The following is a 17,652-nucleotide window of genomic DNA, read 5'->3' as shown; positions in this document are numbered from 1 at the left end:
GAGTTCAGTGATTCACCTTTCTCATCGTATCTCTCACATCCTGATCATTGACTGGTATTCACTGGCTGGGTTCTAAGGACCGGTGGCCCTCCATTCACGGAGTGTTCAATGCTCTTGTCGCTTCTAGTAATAATTCTCATCATTCATGACTAAGATAGTTAGTTTCCACATATGGTACCATTTCGTATATAGTGTACTGTCGTACATTTTCTCCCCCCACCCCACCCATAATTAATTTTGGTCATATGAATTTTGATTTCATTAGGATCTTACTTAAAATATCATTACTAATTCATTATTGCGACTATAATGTTAGTTAAGAAATTCCAGGTGCTAAATTTTGAGCCCTTTCGTTTACCGTAAAAATTTCCACATAAATCTGTATATTCACTTATTTTCCTTCATTGGGACTACATCCTTCTAATAATTCCTTGAAAATGGTAGTTTTTTCGTTTCTTTGCTAACCTGCGAAAGGAAAATCTATTCTGGTGTTACCATTCATTTAGCGTATTAGTTTCTTTGCCAGTGATAAAGGCTATTGTAAGTAAAATTTTCTTTCTACAGTCTTTGAGGTTTGTTGCTTTATAAATAGTTGACTGCAGATCAAACGAGCATATTTCCTTTTGATGACAGTATCGCTTCATTCACTGTTAAACAATGTCGATAAAAATACCGTAATTGTTGCTAGCCTCGTATTTAAAATAGATTATCGGTGCGTAGTGAAATGAAGTTCCAGAGGAGCAGGTTGAGTGTAACAAGACGAGACAGATTGCGAAATGTGTATGTGAGGGAAAGACTAAAGGAGGAACCAGCACAGGACAGGATAGAAAAATCAAGACTGCAGTTGTATGGACACATGAAGAGAATGGATGAGGGAAGAATTCCAAAGAGGCAACTGGAGGGGAAGAGGCCCAGAGGAAGACCAAGAGATAGATGGGTGAAGGGAGTGAAGGAATGTGTGACAAGAGGAGGAGAGAACTGGACGAAGGTGGAAGAGGGGGAATGGTGGAAAGACAGAACACGATGGATAGGCTTGTGTTCCCGACAGACCCAGCCAGTGGCTGGAAACTGTCCAAGATGATGATGATCGGTGCCAACATAGAAAGGGTATCCCAGCAGGAATGGTCAGTCTTCAGATATAAGACAGTAACGCTCATTCGAAGCAATAAACTCTGTGGAAAGATGCCCTATTCTGAATATTGAAAATTTGGTGACGCACGTGTCGTGTAGCTACGTACTTTTTGTAGGCCAGTCTGAGATGGTTTCCCGAGTTGATAGATCCTGTGTCACACTGTTCATCTCGACTTCTTTTACGCAACTGTGGTGCTTTTTAAACATTCACAGTGCACTGAGAATAAATGACACATTTACATTAAATGTATTATACCCAAAACCATTCGCAATAGAGCATAAAGCCTTATGAAGATTTTCGCTTAAAGTGATCATTTCTGTGATATCCCTGAATATTGACCATTTCCTCTCGGGAATACTACGCACAGCATGTCGTGCGTACACACAAAACACTCCGTTTCCTACTTGAAAGATGTAATGCCAGAAAATGTTACACTACTTCGAATACGTCAATTTGCGTCGGTGCTAGCCTGCTCGGGAACTAACATTCATTTACACAATTTGCGATATTTTACCCTGAGAATTGACAGCGCAGGAATTTTTTTTCTTAAATCTTCTTAAAAGGTAGGCGAAAGTAGACAGTGTCATTAATAAATTGCAGTTGTTTCAAAGAAAATGCCTTTTTTGCATGCTGCGTATCGAAATTTTTATTTTTATTTGTACACCCAGACGCTTTTCGCCTTTTTTACAAGGCATCTTCAGTGGGTGTCGTAAAATATTATACGATTTGTCCATTTTTACACACATGTTATGGTTTCACATCTAGGTTATTCTAGTTATAGATTTAAAAACAGTTCCTTAACGTTTTTTTTATGAAATGAAAAGGTACTTACAGGTAACTTCTAATTCACTGCATCCAAGCAAACTGCTTTTTCTGATCTGGCAACCAGGTGGACATTTTACAAATGGTTCAAATGGCTCTAAGCACTATGGGACTTAACATCTGTTGTCATCAGTCCCCTAGACTTAGAACTACTTAAACCTAACTAACCTAAGGACATGACACACCCATGCCCGAGGCAGGATTCGAACCTACGACCGCAGTAGCTGCGTGGTCCCGGACTGAAGCGCCTAGGACCGCTCGGCCACCCGGACCGGCAGACATCTTATAGTTCACTTTCAGTTCACTGTTTACGTTACACATCACTGTAACTGCCATCTTTTTAATAAAGAGTTTCATTTGTTTTTCTAAGTGTTACCAACATTCTCATCTTTCTGCCTCCAACTGTTTTTTGAATGTGTGTGTGTGTGTGTGTGTGTGTGTGTGTGTGTGTGTGTGTGTGTGTATTAGAGAGGGAGAGAGATTTCTTATTTTTTATTTTTTTAATAAAATAAAAATTATTTATTTTTATTACTAGTTTTTGTTTATTTTCTTTTTTAATGGTTATATATAAAAAGTTTGTTTTGGTTGTTCTGTTATTTTTCCATTGTGAATCTTATCTTTCTGTGTATTGTGTTTATATCTGTATGCAACTGGTCAATTTTTGCCTGAGATTCATCTGTTAAAGAAAGGTTGTCATCCATGTATCTGAACCAATAAAGTATGTTGTAATTCTTCGTGACAACATTTTTGAAAATTAAGTTTTCTACATGGTTTATGAAAATGTTTGCTAGGGTACCTGATACTGGGGATCCCATTGGTAACCCATCTTCCTATCGTTACCTGCGAAGCTATTTTTGTTCCATTTTTAGAAACTGGTATTGTGTCACACTGTTCCAGCAATGTGTTATTTCAGAATCATGAATTCCAAAAGTTAGTGCCTTCCTTTGCACAAGAATTCACCAGCCATTCCAGTACGACATGTGTAGCTGGCAGCGATGCGCCTTCCATGGCTGCCGATGAATAGTTGTGCAATTCTGGCGCCAAAATACGCTGCAGTACCCCGTGCTTGTTCCGCGACTGGATTGCCGGCATTCCATGACGTAACAGGACAGGCTCATTAATGCAGCTTGTTTCGCAAGTCCGCGTGGCACTACACAATTCTGCTCTCTACTCAATGGTTTGCAGGTTATTTCTTTGAAAGGGTAGCATACGCCTCCACACCTCTTGCCCACACGTATTTTATGTGCCTTTCTTTCGGGAGCGGTGCTGTAACGAAATAGCAAAAAAAACTTGCAGCTGTTGCTCATTTATGGCCGAACACTGTTGAATTGTATAATGGTCTTGGTGGTAATTCTATTTCCTCACCAAGACAGTAGTAGAAACTGTCGAAAGTTACGAATTTACTGCAGATCTTCAAGGCAGAAATTTTCCGAGAACATGTTGTACAAGGAATCCATAGCAAAAAACTTCGTGGTTACAGCTTTATCTCACAGTTCAGATATTTGCACCACCATATTTCCTTCGGTGCCCTTAAGAAACATGGAGATTGTTATTCCATGGTGTTTTAACACATACCCTAGCATCCTTTCCCACCTCCTTGTCACACTTTTCCATACATTACTTTTCTCGGCTATCCTGACGAAAATCTCGTTACTGATCTTATCAGTCCATCTGATTTTCAACATTCTTGTGTAGCACCACATCTGAAACGCTTCGATTCTCTCTTATTCTGGTTTTCCCACGCGCCATGGTTCTGTTTCCATACAGCGCTGTGTTCCAAACGTACATTCTCAGACAATCTTCTCTTGGTCAGGAATGCCCTCATTTTCTGTGACGATCTGTTTTTTAGTTCTCCTAGCTTCATCTCTTAAGTGCTGTTTTCCTTCCAAGGTAGAAGGATTCGTCACCTTGTGATCACAAGTTTTGGTGTTGGGCTTCTCGCCATTATCATTATTCTACCCCTCAATACTTTCGTTTTTTTTCTGTTTTCCCTCAGTCCATATTCTGTACTGACTGCACTTTTCGTTCTATTCAACAGTCCTTCAATTTTCACATTCAATGTGGGTAGCGATGTTATCAGTGCATCTCATGATATCCTTTCACCTTGAATTTTAGCTCCACTCCTGAACCTTTCTCATCTTTCCGTCATTGCTTCTTCCATATATCGATTGAGCAATAGTGGCGAAAAACAACCAATTTCTTTTAATAGGACCACTTCATCTACATCTACATCCATACTCCGCAAGCCACCTGACGGTGTGTGGCGGAGGGTACCTTGAGTACCTCTATCGGTTCTCCCTTCTATTCCAGTCTCGTATTGTTCGTGGAAAGGAGGATTGTCGGTATGCCTCTGTGTGGGCTCTAATCTCTCTGATTTTATCCTCATGGTCTCTTCGCGAGATATACGTAGGAGGGGAGCAATATACTGCTTGACTCTTCGGTGAAGGTATGTTCTCGAAACTTTGACAATAGCCCGTACCGAGCTACTGAGCGTCTCTCCTGCAGAGTCTTCCACTGGAGTTTATCTATCATCTCCGTAACGCTTTCGCGATTACTAAATGATCCTGTAACGAAGCGCGCTGCTCTCCGTTGGATCTTCTCTATATCTTCTATCAACCCTATCTGGTACGGATCCCACACTGCTGAGCAGTATTCAAGCAGTGGGCGAACAAGCGTACTGTAACCTACTTCCTTTGTTTTCGGATTGCATTTCCTTAGGATTCTTCCAATGAATCTCAGTCTGGCATCTGCTTTACCGACGATCAACATTATATGATCATTCCATTTAAAATCACTCCTAATGCGTACTCCCAGATAATTTATGGTATTAACTGCTTCCAGTTGCTGACCTGCTATTTTGTAGCTAAATGATAAAGGATCTTTCTTTCTATGTATTCGCAGCACATTACACTTGTCTACATTGAGATTCAATTGCCATTCCCTGCACCATGCGTCAATTCGCTGCAGATCCTCCTGCATTTCAGTACAATTTTCCATTGTTACAACCTCTCGATACACCACAGCATCATCTGCAAAAAGCCTCAGTGAACTTCCGATGTCATCCACAAGGTCATTTATGTATACTGTGAATAGCAACGGTCATATGACACTCCCCTGCGGCACACCTGAAATCACTCTTACTTCGGAAGACTTCTCTCCATTGAGAATGACATGCTGCGTCCTGTTATCTAGGAACTCCTCAATCCAATCACACAATTGGTCTGACAGTCCATATGCTCTTACTTTGTTCATTAAACGACTGTGGGGAACTGTATCGAACGCCTTGCGGAAGTCAAGAAACACGGCATCTACCTGTGAACCCGTGTCTATGGCCCTCTGAGTCTCGTGGACGAATAGCGCGAGCTGGGTTTCACATCACCGTCTTTTTCGAAACCCATGCTGATTCCTACAGAGTAGATTTCTAGCCTCCAGAAAAGTCATTATACTCGAACACAATACGTGTTCCAAAATTCTACAACTGATCGACGTTAGAGATATAGGTCTATAGTTCTGCACATCTGCTCGACGTCCCTTCTTGAAAGCGGGGATGACCTGTGCCCTTTTCCAATCCTTTGGAACGCTACGCTCTTCTAGAGACCTACGGTACACCGCTGCAAGAAGGGGGGCAAGTTCCTTCGCGTACTCTGTGTAAAAGAGACCTTTCCTCTTTTGAGCGATTTTAATTGTTTCTCTATCCCTCTGTCGTCTATTTCGATATTTACCATTTTGTCATCTGTGCGACAATCTAGAGAAGGAACTACAGTGCAATCTCTCTCTGTCAAACAACTTTGGAAAAGACATTTAGTATTTCGGCCTTTAGTCTGTCATCCTCTGTTTCAGTGCCATTTTGGTCACAGAGTGTCTGGACATTTTGTTTTGACCCACCTACCGCTTTGACATAAGACCAAAATTTCTTAGGATTTTCTGCCAAGTCAGTACATAGAACTTTACTTTCGAATTCATTGAACGCCTCTCGCATAGCCCTCCTCACACTACATTTCGCTTCGCGTAATTTTTGTTTGTCTGCAAGGTGTTGGCTATGTTTATGTTTGCTGTGAAGTTCCCTTTGCTTCCGCAGCAGTTTTCTAACTCGGTTGTTGTTCCACGGTGGCTCTTTTCCATCTCTTACGATCTTGCTTGGCACATACTCATCTAACGCATATTGTACGACGGTTTTGAACTTTGTCCACTGATCCTCAACACTATCTGTACTTGAGACAAAACTTTAGTGTTGAGCCAACAGGTACTCTGAAATCTGCTTTTTGTCACTTTTTCTAAACAGAAAAATCTTCCTACCCTTTTTAATATTCCTATTTACGGCTGAAATCATCGATGCCGTAACCGCTTTATGATCGCTGATTCCCTGTTCTGCGTTAACTTTTTCAAATAGTTCGGGTCTGTTTGTCACCAGAAGGTCTAATATGTTATCGCCACGAGTCGGTTCTCTGTTTAACTGCTCAAGGTAGTTTTCAGCTAAAGCACTTAAAAAAATTTCACTGGATTCTTTGTCCCTGCCACCCGTTATGAACGTCTAAGTCTCCCAGTCTATATCCGGCAAATTAAAATCTCCACCCAGAACTATAACATGGTGGGGAAATCTACTCGAAATATTTTCCAAATTATCCTTCAGGTGCTCAGCCACAACAGCTGCTGAGCCAGGGGGCCTATAGAGACATCCAATTACCATGTCTGAACCTGCTTTAACCGTGACCTTCACCCAAATCATTTCACATTTCGGATCTCCGTCAATTTCCTTCGATACTATTGCACTTCTTATCGCTATAAACACGCCTCCCCCTTCACTGTCCAGCCTGTCTCTGCGGTATACATTCCAATCTGAGTTTAGGATTTCATTACTATTTACGTCTGGTTTCAGCCAACTTTCTGTCCCTAGTACTATATGAGCGTTGTGGCCGTTTATTAATGAGAGCAGTTCTGGGACCTTTCTATAGACGCTTCTGCAGTTTACTATTAGCACATTAATATTGTTATTCCCTGTTGCATTTTGCCTACTCCTACCCTGCTGCGTCTCAGGAGGCGTCTTGTCGGGCCTAGGGAGGGGATTCTCTAATCTAAAAAACCCCCATGTGCACTCCACACGTACTCCGCTACCCTTGTAGCCGCTTCCGGCGTGTAGTGCACGCCTGACCTGTTCAGGGGGACCCTACATTTCTCCACCCGATAGCGGAGGTCGAGAAATTTGCACCCCAGATCTCCGCAGAATCGTCTGAGCCTCTGGTTTAAGCCTTCCACTCGGCTCCAAACCAGAGGACCGCGATCGGTTCTGGGAACGATACTACAAATAGTTAACTCTGATTTCACCCCGCGAGCGAGGCTTTCCGCCTTCACCAATTCCGCCAACCGCCTGTACGAACTGAGGATGACCTCTGAACCCAGACGGCAGGAGTCATTGGTGCCGACATGAGCAACAATTTGCAGTCGGGTGCACCCAGTGCTCTCTATCGCCGCCGGTAGGGCCTCCTCCACATCTCGGATGAGACCCCCCGGCAAGCAGACAGAGTGAACACTGGCCTTCTTCCCTGACCTTCCCGCTATTTCCCTAAGGGGCTCCATCACCCGCCTAACGTTGGAGCTCCCAATAACTAATAAACCCCTTCCTTCTTTCTTCGTTTCAGTCCTTCCATCCTTAATATTCCCTTTTGCTTACTGTACACATTTTATATTGCCTGTCTTTCCTTATATCTTACACCTACCTTTTTGATAATTTCGAACGTTTTGCGGTATTTTGCACCGTCAAAACCTTTTCCCAGGTGGACAGATTCTGCTGTTTCCTCATTTTTTTCTACATTTTTGCTTCCATCATCAAGCGCAACGTCAAGACTGCCTTTCTGGTGCCAGCCGGCCGGAATGGCCGTGCGGTTCTAGGCGCCGAGCTACCACTACGGTCGCAGGTTCGAATCCCGCCTCGGGCATGGATGTGTGTGGTGTCCTTAGGTTGGTTAGGTTTAATTAGTTCTAAGTTCTAGGCGACTGATGACCTCAGAAGTTACGTCGCATAGTGCTCAGAGCCATTTGAACCATTTCTGGTGCCATTACTTTTCCAAAAGCGAAATTGATCTTCATTTAACACATTCTCAACTTTCTTTTTCATTATTCTGACTCTTATCGTTAGCAATTTTGATGCATGAGCTATTAAGCTGTTCGTACGATAGTTTTCGCATTTATTTTCCTTACTAGCCTAGAGACAGGGAGGATTATATTTCCCCCCAAGTCGCCTAGTGTAGCTCCAGTCTCACACTGTACAAAATAACGTGAGTAGTCTCTGGTAGTCCATCGAGGGCGGTGGGGCAGCAGCCGGACGTGAAGTGAGTAATCAAAACTGGAATCAGGTGCTGTATTGTAATTCGAACGTCTTTTACTCAAAAGATGCTACCAGTTTCGACGCGAAAAAGCTGCTTCTTCATGCCCAAGTGTAGCCTGCCATCCCGGTACAAAGTACAGCGATAAAGACCAACGGAGTCTTTAAACTGAAACAGTACAACTTATCTCGAAAGCTCTGTTAAACTGTGACTCCAGTACTGTATCCCTGTGTGTTTCTATTCTTCTATCACGTCTTCAGGCAAGTCTTCATCTTTGAGGGGCCTTCAACGTCTCTTTCCAACCTGTCCACTCTTTCCAACCTGTCCACTCTTTCCAACCTGTCCACTCTTTCCAACCTGTCCACTCTTTCCAACCTGTCCACTCTTTCCAACCTGTCCACTCTTTCCAACCTGTCCACTCTTTCCAACCTGTCCACTCTTTCCAACCTGTCCACTCTTTCCAACCTGTCCACTCTTTCCAACCTGTCCACTCTTTCCAACCTGTCCACTCTTTCCAACCTGTCCACTCTTTCCAACCTGTCCACTCTTTCCAACCTGTCCACTCTTTCCAACCTGTCCACTCTTTCCAACCTGTCCACTCTTTCCAACCTGTCCACTCTTTCCAACCTGTCCACTCTTTCCAACCTGTCCACTCTTTCCAACCTGTCCACTCTTTCCAACCTGTCCACTCTTTCCAACCTGTCCACTCTTTCCAACCTGTCCACTCTTTCCAACCTGTCCACTCTTTCCAACCTGTCCACTCTTTCCAACCTGTCCACTCTTTCCAACCTGTCCACTCTTTCCAACCTGTCCACTCTTTCCAACCTGTCCACTCTTTCCAACCTGTCCACTCTTTCCAACCTGTCCACTCTTTCCAACCTGTCCACTCTTTCCAACCTGTCCACTCTTTCCAACCTGTCCACTCTTTCCAACCTGTCCACTCTTTCCAACCTGTCCACTCTTTCCAACCTGTCCACTCTTTCCAACCTGTCCACTCTTTCCAACCTGTCCACTCTTTCCAACCTGTCCACTCTTTCCAACCTGTCCACTCTTTCCAACCTGTCCACTCTTTCCAACCTGTCCACTCTTTCCAACCTGTCCACTCTTTCCAACCTGTCCACTCTTTCCAACCTGTCCACTCTTTCCAACCTGTCCACTCTTTCCAACCTGTCCACTCTTTCCAACCTGTCCACTCTTTCCAACCTGTCAACTCTTTCCAACCTGTCAACTCTTTCCAACCTGTCAACTCTTTCCAACCTGTCAACTCTTCCCAAGGTGATTTCGACTTTTCTCTCTGTAAATTGTTGTTTGTGACAAGTATTTCTTTCTCGATTTCTCCGCAGTTTACCTGCAGCCACCCGAGTAAGCAAACCCGACAAAATGGTTCAAATGGCTCTGAGCACTATGGGACTTAACATCTGAGGTCATCAGTCCCCTAGAACTACTTAAACCTAACTAACCTAAGGAGATCACACACATCCATACCCGAGGCAGGGTTCGAACCTGCGAATGTAACGGTCGCGCGGCTCCAGACTGTTCCGCCTAGAACCGCTCGGCCACCCCGGCCGGCGCAAAATCGACAGTTTAAGCATTTAATCTGAATATGGTTCATCTTTGAAGACCAAATCCGAGAAAGGTGACACAGTGTTAGCACACTGGACTCGCATTTTGGAGGACGGCCTATTCAAACCCGCGTCGGGCCATCCTGATTTAGGTTTTCTGTGATTCCCCTAAATCGTTTCAGACAAATGCCGGGATGGTTCCATTGAAAGGCCACGGCCGACTTCCTTCCCCATCCAACCAACCACATCTCTGTAAGTCTACTTTGGTACGGCAAATCTTACGTTGAAGGATGAAACGAGAACTGCCTTGTCGGAACCATGTGCACTGTCTGTCGTCGTCGTTGTAGTCTTCAGTCCGAAGGCAGGTTCGATGCAGCGCTCCATGCTACTCCATCCTGTGGAAGCCTCCTAGTCTCTTCATTCCTGTATAATAACTACAGCCTGCATGCATTTGAACAGCATGCATTTGAACCTGCTTACTGTATTCAAGCATTGAACTTCCTATACAACTTTTATCTTCAAATTTTCTTCCATTACAAAACTGACGATTCCTTGATGTCTCGGAGTTTGTCTTATCAACCGATCCTTTCGTTTAGCCAAGTTCGCCCATAAATTTATTTTCTATTTGTTACACAATCTAGCCACCTAATACTTAACATTTTTCTCTAGCAACATATTTCAAAAGCTTGAACTTTCCTTGACTGAATTATCTGAATTATTAATTGCGAACGTTTCATTTCGCTGTAAGGCTAAGTCCAGACATAACTCCAGAAAAGACTTACTAAGAGCTATATTTTAACATCCAATTTTAAATTCTTTTTTTTAGAATCGATTTTTTGCTATTGCTATTCTATATTTTACATCCTCTCTTGTTCCTCAATCGTCAGTTATTTTCTGGCCCAAATAAATCCAGATTCACGTGTTACAAAAGAGAGACTAAATTCATTGCTGTAGCTATGATTCCATTCCTAACAGTGGCGTAGAACTCCAGCATTTCTATTGAAATTTAATCCCCCGATGGCTTATAGAGACGTTCAAAAATGGTTCAAATGGCTCTGAGCACTATGCGACTCAACTGCTGAGGTCATCAGTCGCCTAGAACTTAGAACTAATTAAACCTAACCAACCTAAGGACATCACACACATCCATCCCCGAGGCAGGATTCGAACCTGCGACCGTAGCGGTCGCTCGGCTCCAGACTGTAGCGCCCAGAACCGCACGGCCACTCCGGCCGGCTATAGAGACGTTCTATGAGCGTACAAAACAACTAAGAAATATTGCTGAATTTCTGACGAACTAGCTTTTATTTTACCTGCGGCAATTTGTCGAGAGTGGTGGAATTAAATTAACTTCGACGTCGCAGAGGAATTTGAGAGAGAGAGAGAGAGAGAGAGAGAGAGGTGATCTCAGAAATTTTTTCTTAAACGAAGTATAACCTTAACCGTAATAAATCACTTAAAGCATAGGAATAATGCAAAGTAATTACCAGATGAAACGACAGCTTAATTAATCAACTGAAGAGCCACCTCTAATTGATGAGGTGGCTTTTGCAGTGAGCTGAATATTCGTTGCAATTTCGCGAGTCGAAGTCCTAGAAGTAATGTATTAATTTTAGAAATTGCATTCAAAGTTCATCAACTTAACTGGAATACATTTTGTTAAAGCCCACTCGTGAAAGCCTCTGACCTTCTCATACTGACAAATGTCAATGTCTTCATCACGTAACATTTTATGAAAACTGATAATCAGTTTCGGCTTGGCATCTGTCTTCCGATCTAAAAATTTTAGCAGCGACATGTCGGTGCGTACTCAGTACTTAGCAATGTAAAGCTAAAATGTTTCGAGTGGTTCTAGGCGCTTCAGTCCTGCCTTGGGCATGGATGTGTGTGATGTCCTTAGGTTAGTTAGGTTTAAGTAGTTCTAAGTTCAAGGGGACTGATGACCTCCGATGTTAAGTCCCATAGTGCTCAGAGCCATTTGAACCATTTTTTGACACCATTCCTGATCAAAATATTAGACGCTCTTCATAGCTTTATGCCGATAAAATCGTTTTGGCGTCTAAAATAAGCCAATAAATTTTAGTGTACGTAAACAAACAGAAAATAAGTCTACATCTGTGTGCCCGTGTGAGATTTGTTGTCGACAGACAAGCGTATGGTAGTGCTAGGATGAACAGCCAGCTACCACTGTCAGCTGGTGGAAGTATCTGGCGCGAGCCTTGATTCGACTGACAACTGTAATAGATGTTACATACGTCACTGAAGTTCATGGAGGTTAACCGCTACGGCGTTGCAATTTGAAACCCAGCTGCGTCAGGGCAACGACAGCAAACACATTGTAGGCACTTAGAATTGCAGTGTGAGATTACGCAGAATAAATCTCCATAGACGTACATAAATCTGAACTCGGTCTGGAAGAGGACCAATGTTCAGAAGCACGTACAGCAAGCGTACACAACGACGAGTTGTGCTACTGCTGACCTTTCAGTATGCTCATAATCGTATATTTAAGCGCTTTGGGCAGTGTCACCTGTGTATGCAGATGATTTAAAGGTGTGAGAAAATGGAGGAGGAAGAGTACAACACGGGCGAAACGTTTGAGAGGATATGGTGGGACGGTATGGATAGAAATTTAATGTAAATAAATGAGAACTGAGAGTGACAACGCGGAATAAGAAAAGAGTAGCAATGCATATGAGTATTAGATGATAAATACTAAAAGTGAAAAGCTCCATTTACCTGGGGAGCATAATAGAAGACAGCGAGCGGAAAAATGATTAGTGAAATGGGAAGGCAATCCGTGGATTTTTTGCAGAGTGTAAGAAGCGTGGTTTGCAGCTATGACGTGCTACCCAAAAGCAAGCTGCTGTTACACCGGGAATATTATGATTGAATACAAGCGTATGCGTAAGAAACAAGGGTAATGAAGTAAAGACAGTTGAGCAGGATAGTCTTGCGAGATGAAATTTCAAAGAAGCAGAATAGGTCTTACAAGAATGGCAAGCGTAAGGTGAAAGAAATATCGATATCGAAGGCCTTGCAAGAGACCGTTGATTTCTTTTATGACAAAAAATTATCTAAAATTAGACTACAAACTAATAACGAGGCTACGAATGTAGTTTGTTGATCCCTCTGTCATCACAAGGAACTCTGTTGCGTCGCTAGGAAAAGCTCCCAGAGGACATTGTTGAACCATGCTGAAGCCTGCTTCTCAGCGCCTCAGACACAGCTCGGTGAAGTTAATTTCTTCCATGTGAGAAAATAACCGACCAGATATTGCGGCTCAGTTGAAAACCAGGTGGCTTGATAAATATGCGCGGCATCTTCGGTTCTTCCGTCGTAGCATTAATCTGCCATGTGTGACTCCAGCAGTCATTAGTATTAATGCCGTTGCCAACTAACATTCTTGATGTTTCCAAGGGAGGGTGGCAAGAGCGAAGCCTTGCCTTACTGATTGTTGGAATGTTTGCGTGAACAGGGAGATTAGGATTTCCTGTAGCTTTTTTACTACACTCATACCGGCGCACAACCCCGCCGCATAGAATGAGGTGGTACGTTGCGAAGTATGGGTAGCCAGAAAGTGAGTGTAGGTTAGATGGTACAAGTTGAAAGACACGTGGAATCGTTGAACTGTATGCCACAAAGACCTATTCATCCACACTGAAGAGCAATGTTCCGCAACAGGGTAAGCCAATCACAGAAGTACGGCGTGTCGATGCAGAAATGGCAAGATGTTGTGGGCATTAGACGTTTTTCGAAGTAGCACAGCACGCATACTGAGAAGTTTAATTGTAGACTTCCTGCTCTTACAAGAAAAGCGCTAAAATTACACATAACAAAGACGTTTTTGTCGTCTTCAGTAGGAAGATTGGTTCTATGCAGCTCTCCACGCGGATCTATCCTGCGCAAGCCTCTCCATGCCCAAATAACTACTGCAACCTTCATCCATATCAACCTGCTTAATGCAATCCAACCTTGGTCCCCTCACACCATTTTTATCCCTCACACACGCCTCCCGTTACCAAACTGACTATCCCTTGACGTTTCAGGGTATATTCCATCAACCGATTCCTCCTTTTAGTTGTGATATGCCAAAAATTTTCTTTTTTCCCCCTACTTCCACTCTGTGCCTCTTTCATTAGTTGCCGGATCTAGGCATTTCATTTACAGCATTGTCCTGTAGCACAACATTTGAAAGGCTTTTATTGTCATCTTGCCCGAACAGATAGGCTACTGTCCAGAAAAGTATCTTCGGGAAAAACTTCGTAGCACTTAAATTCATATTCCAAATCAACAAAATTTTCTCGTCCAGAAACACTTTTCTCTGTACATAGTCTGTTTTCAGTTACTCTGCTGCCAGAATACCAAACCTAGAGTACTTCCAGTGTGTTCTTTATCTGATTTCCCAAGCATCGCATGATTTAGTTTAACTACATTCCACTACCCACCTCTTAATTTTCTTGATGTTCACCTCACAATCTCTTCTTCAAGGCGGAATCCATCTATTAAACTGCTCTTCAGACTCCTTTTTCGTCTGACAGAATTGCAGTGGCGCTGGTAAACCTCAAAATTTCTATTTCTCCTGAACTTTCATCCCCTTTCCAAATTTCCCCTTGATTTCCTTTACTACTCGCTCAATGTACTTATTGAACGACTTCGGGGGTAGGCTACATCGCTGTCCCATTCCAGTCTCAAGTGTCAACTAGTGCTTCCCTTTCATATTTGTTGATTCGTAAAACTGCCATCTGATTTCTGAACAAGTTGTAAGTAAACTTCTTCTCTCTTTATTTTTTCCCTGATAACTTCAGAATATCAAAGAGTGTATTCCAGTCAACATTGACAAAACCTTTCTCTAATCTACTAATGTCTTCAACGTACGTTTGACTTTCTCCAAGCTAGCTTATATGATAGGTCATAGGGTAAGTTGTGTCTCGTGTGTTCGTACAAATTTCCGGAACCGTAACTGATCTTCTCCGACGTCGACTTAACACACGATTTTTCCATTCTTCTGCAAATAATTCGTGTCGTCATTTTGCAACCATCACCCATTAAACTGATGGTTCGGTCCTATTCACATGTAAGCAGTTGCCGTCCTTGGAATTGTATTATGTTGTTGAAGTATATGTGTGTGTTCCAGCTGTCTCATAAATCTTGCAAACCAGATGGAAATATTTTCACCCACCAAGTTTGCCTCTCCAAACTGCTAATGGAATGTCGTCTACCGCATGGGCTTTGTTTTGACAAATATAACTCCAAAATATTGCGAAATACAATTTCAGGTTTTATCATCTTTTGTAACTCTGACGTCCAAGACATTCTAAATACAAAACGTCCGTAAGCTTCCTCAAGTTAGGCAGTGGTGGGCCAGAAACAGGTAATCAGTGTGAGAAACAGTTTCGCGAAACAAAAGGTGTCACTTTCAACGTGATAAATGTGACCTTCCTCATTCAGCCGTTGCTTCCCCAGTTAACGTTGCTGGAACAGTCTGTAGACGGTCGATTACGTTAAAAATTTCCATCCTAGAAATGCACAATTAATTGCAGGGAGACAAGTTTTCTTGTTCTCTTTGGTTATAATATTCAGAAATTTATCATTTTCGATTTCTCAGTGTAATTAACCAGTTAACCAGACGCTCTTTCAAATATATTTCAACAGTTTTTAGTGAACGAACTTGTAAATTTCCCAATAATTTTCTGACCAATCTTTGGAGGAGCCGCAGAACGCAATAAGGAAAAATTTGAACAGAATTCCTTTCTTAGTAGAAATTTTATAAATGATGGGTTGGTTGGTCCGGGGGGAGGGGATCAAACGGACAGGTTATCGCTACCATCGAATTAGGTAAGGATGGGGAAGGAAGTCGGCCGTGCCCTTTCAAAGGAACCACTTCGGCATTTTATAAATGTCGCTAGCGATGACAGAAATCATCGTGTGCTGTTTCATTGTAACTGTGGAGTCTTCGATAAGAAACTAAATATGACATACGCTGTTAAATATGTGCGAAATGTGCGTAAAAAATAAAAGGTTCACATAATACTATAAAAAATTTTCTGTCACAGTGCGTATCATTTTTTTTTTTTTTTTTTGTTGCTTGATTATAACGGTCTTGGAAACTAACCGGCAGTTTTTGTTCTTTCCAGGTAAGCTTCAACCCGAGCGTGCTGATAGCGGAGTAAGTAAGAAACTTGCAACAGTTAATTAATGGTGGCTCTACGAGTTTCCTCTGGCACGATTTTCCTAGTCTCCGAGTGATTTAAGGCTGCCGTGAACTATTGCACCGTGATAGTTTTATTAGGTAAAGCAATACAGCAACGGCAAACTTCAGAGTCTGAATGGAACTAAATTTAATTGGTAATATGAGCACGGTAGGGTCTAGTCATTAAGAAACTTCTTACTTACGAACACAATAAACGAAACAAGTAGTTATCTTGAGGTTGGAGCTCGGTTTTCCGTGTTTACTTTTTACAATACATATGTTTTTGGATAGGGTCCGCCTATAGAAGAACGCAATTTTGTTCTTTATCCAAACACGTTTCACTGCAGTTGCAGCATCATCAGTGGGCTTTTATTTTATGGCTGTTGAACATAAAGAATGTTCTTTACTGTTTGTACACATGTAAATATTAGTTTTCAAAAAAGTAATTACAAATTTTTTCCAGAACACACAAAATTATGTATTCATACGTTTTTACCACATGGTGTGGTTTTCCTGCAAGAATGGGGCCAAGGACTACCGAAGGAAATCGTTCAACAGGTATCAGCGAACGAACCATTCCTTGAAACACACGACACAAAACTTTATGCCTCCCCTGGCCCCGTCAACACCGAAGTTACACTGTTGATGACTGGAAACATGTTGCCTGGTCGGAGGAGTCTCGTTTCATATTGTATCGAGTGGATGGACGTGTACAGGTATGGAGACAACCTCATGAATCCAAGGACCCTGCATGTCAGCAAGGGACTGTTCAAGCTGATAGAGGCTCTATAATGGTGTGGGGCGTGTGCAGTTGGAGTGATACGGGATCCCTAAAACGTCTAGATACGACTGACAGGTGGCACGTACGTAAGCGTCATGTCTGATCACTTCCATCCAGAATGAAATTTTCACTCTGCAGCGGAGTGTGCGCTGATATGAAACTTTCTGGCAGATTAAAACTGTGTGCTGGACCGATACTCGAACTCGGGACCTTTCCCTTTCGCGCGCAAGTGCTCTACTATCAGAGCTACCCAAGCACGACTGACGACCCCTCCTCACAATTTTACTTCCGCCAGTACCTCGTCTCCTACCTTCCAGTTTTAACAGAAGTTCTCCTGCGAACCTTACAGGACTAGCACCACTGGAAGAAAGGATATTGCAGAGACATGCTCTACCACTTGCCCGCGAAAGGCAAAGGTCCGGAGTTCGAGTCTCGGTCCGGCACACAGTTTTCACCTCCATCCATTCATGTCCATTGAGCATTCCGACGGACTTGTACAATTCCAGCAGTACAATGCGACGCTCCACACGTCCAGAATTGCTACAGTGTGGCTCCAGGAACACTCTTCTGAGTTTAAATACTACCGCTGGCCATCAAACTCCCCAGACACAACATTACTGAGCATGTCTGGGATGCCTTGCAGCGTGCTGTTCAGAAGAGATCACCACCTCCTCGTAGTCTTACGGATTTATGGACAGCCCTGCAGGATTCAAAGTGTCTTGCGGCACTTTAGTGTGCTCGTGAGGGGGGGGGGGGGGGGCTTACACGATATTAGGCAGGTGTACCAGTTTCTTTGGCTCTTCGGTGTATAAAAAAGTCATTATTTTATTCACATCTTGCCA

General features: G+C 42.8%; 1 protein-coding gene across 1 annotated transcript in view; it reads right to left on the bottom strand.

Annotated features, from left to right (window-relative positions):
* Positions 1-1,338: 1,338 nt before the first annotated feature.
* LOC126456116 (major royal jelly protein 5-like) overlaps positions 1,339-17,652 on the bottom strand; it is a 72,857-nt gene continuing 56,543 nt past the window's right edge. Inside the window, exons 2-3 of the mRNA XM_050091873.1 lie at positions 8,578-9,568; positions 1,339-1,348 (exon numbers count right to left, since the gene is read on the bottom strand). Coding sequence (XP_049947830.1) covers positions 1,339-1,348; positions 8,578-9,568 — 1,001 coding nt within the window. The remainder of the gene's footprint in view (positions 1,349-8,577; positions 9,569-17,652) is intronic.

The sequence above is a fragment of the Schistocerca serialis genome, chromosome 1 (genome assembly GCF_023864345.2).
Source record: "Schistocerca serialis cubense isolate TAMUIC-IGC-003099 chromosome 1, iqSchSeri2.2, whole genome shotgun sequence".
Classification (NCBI taxonomy): Eukaryota; Metazoa; Arthropoda; class Insecta; order Orthoptera; family Acrididae; genus Schistocerca; species Schistocerca serialis.
This window is presented reverse-complemented; position numbering and strand designations above follow the sequence as displayed.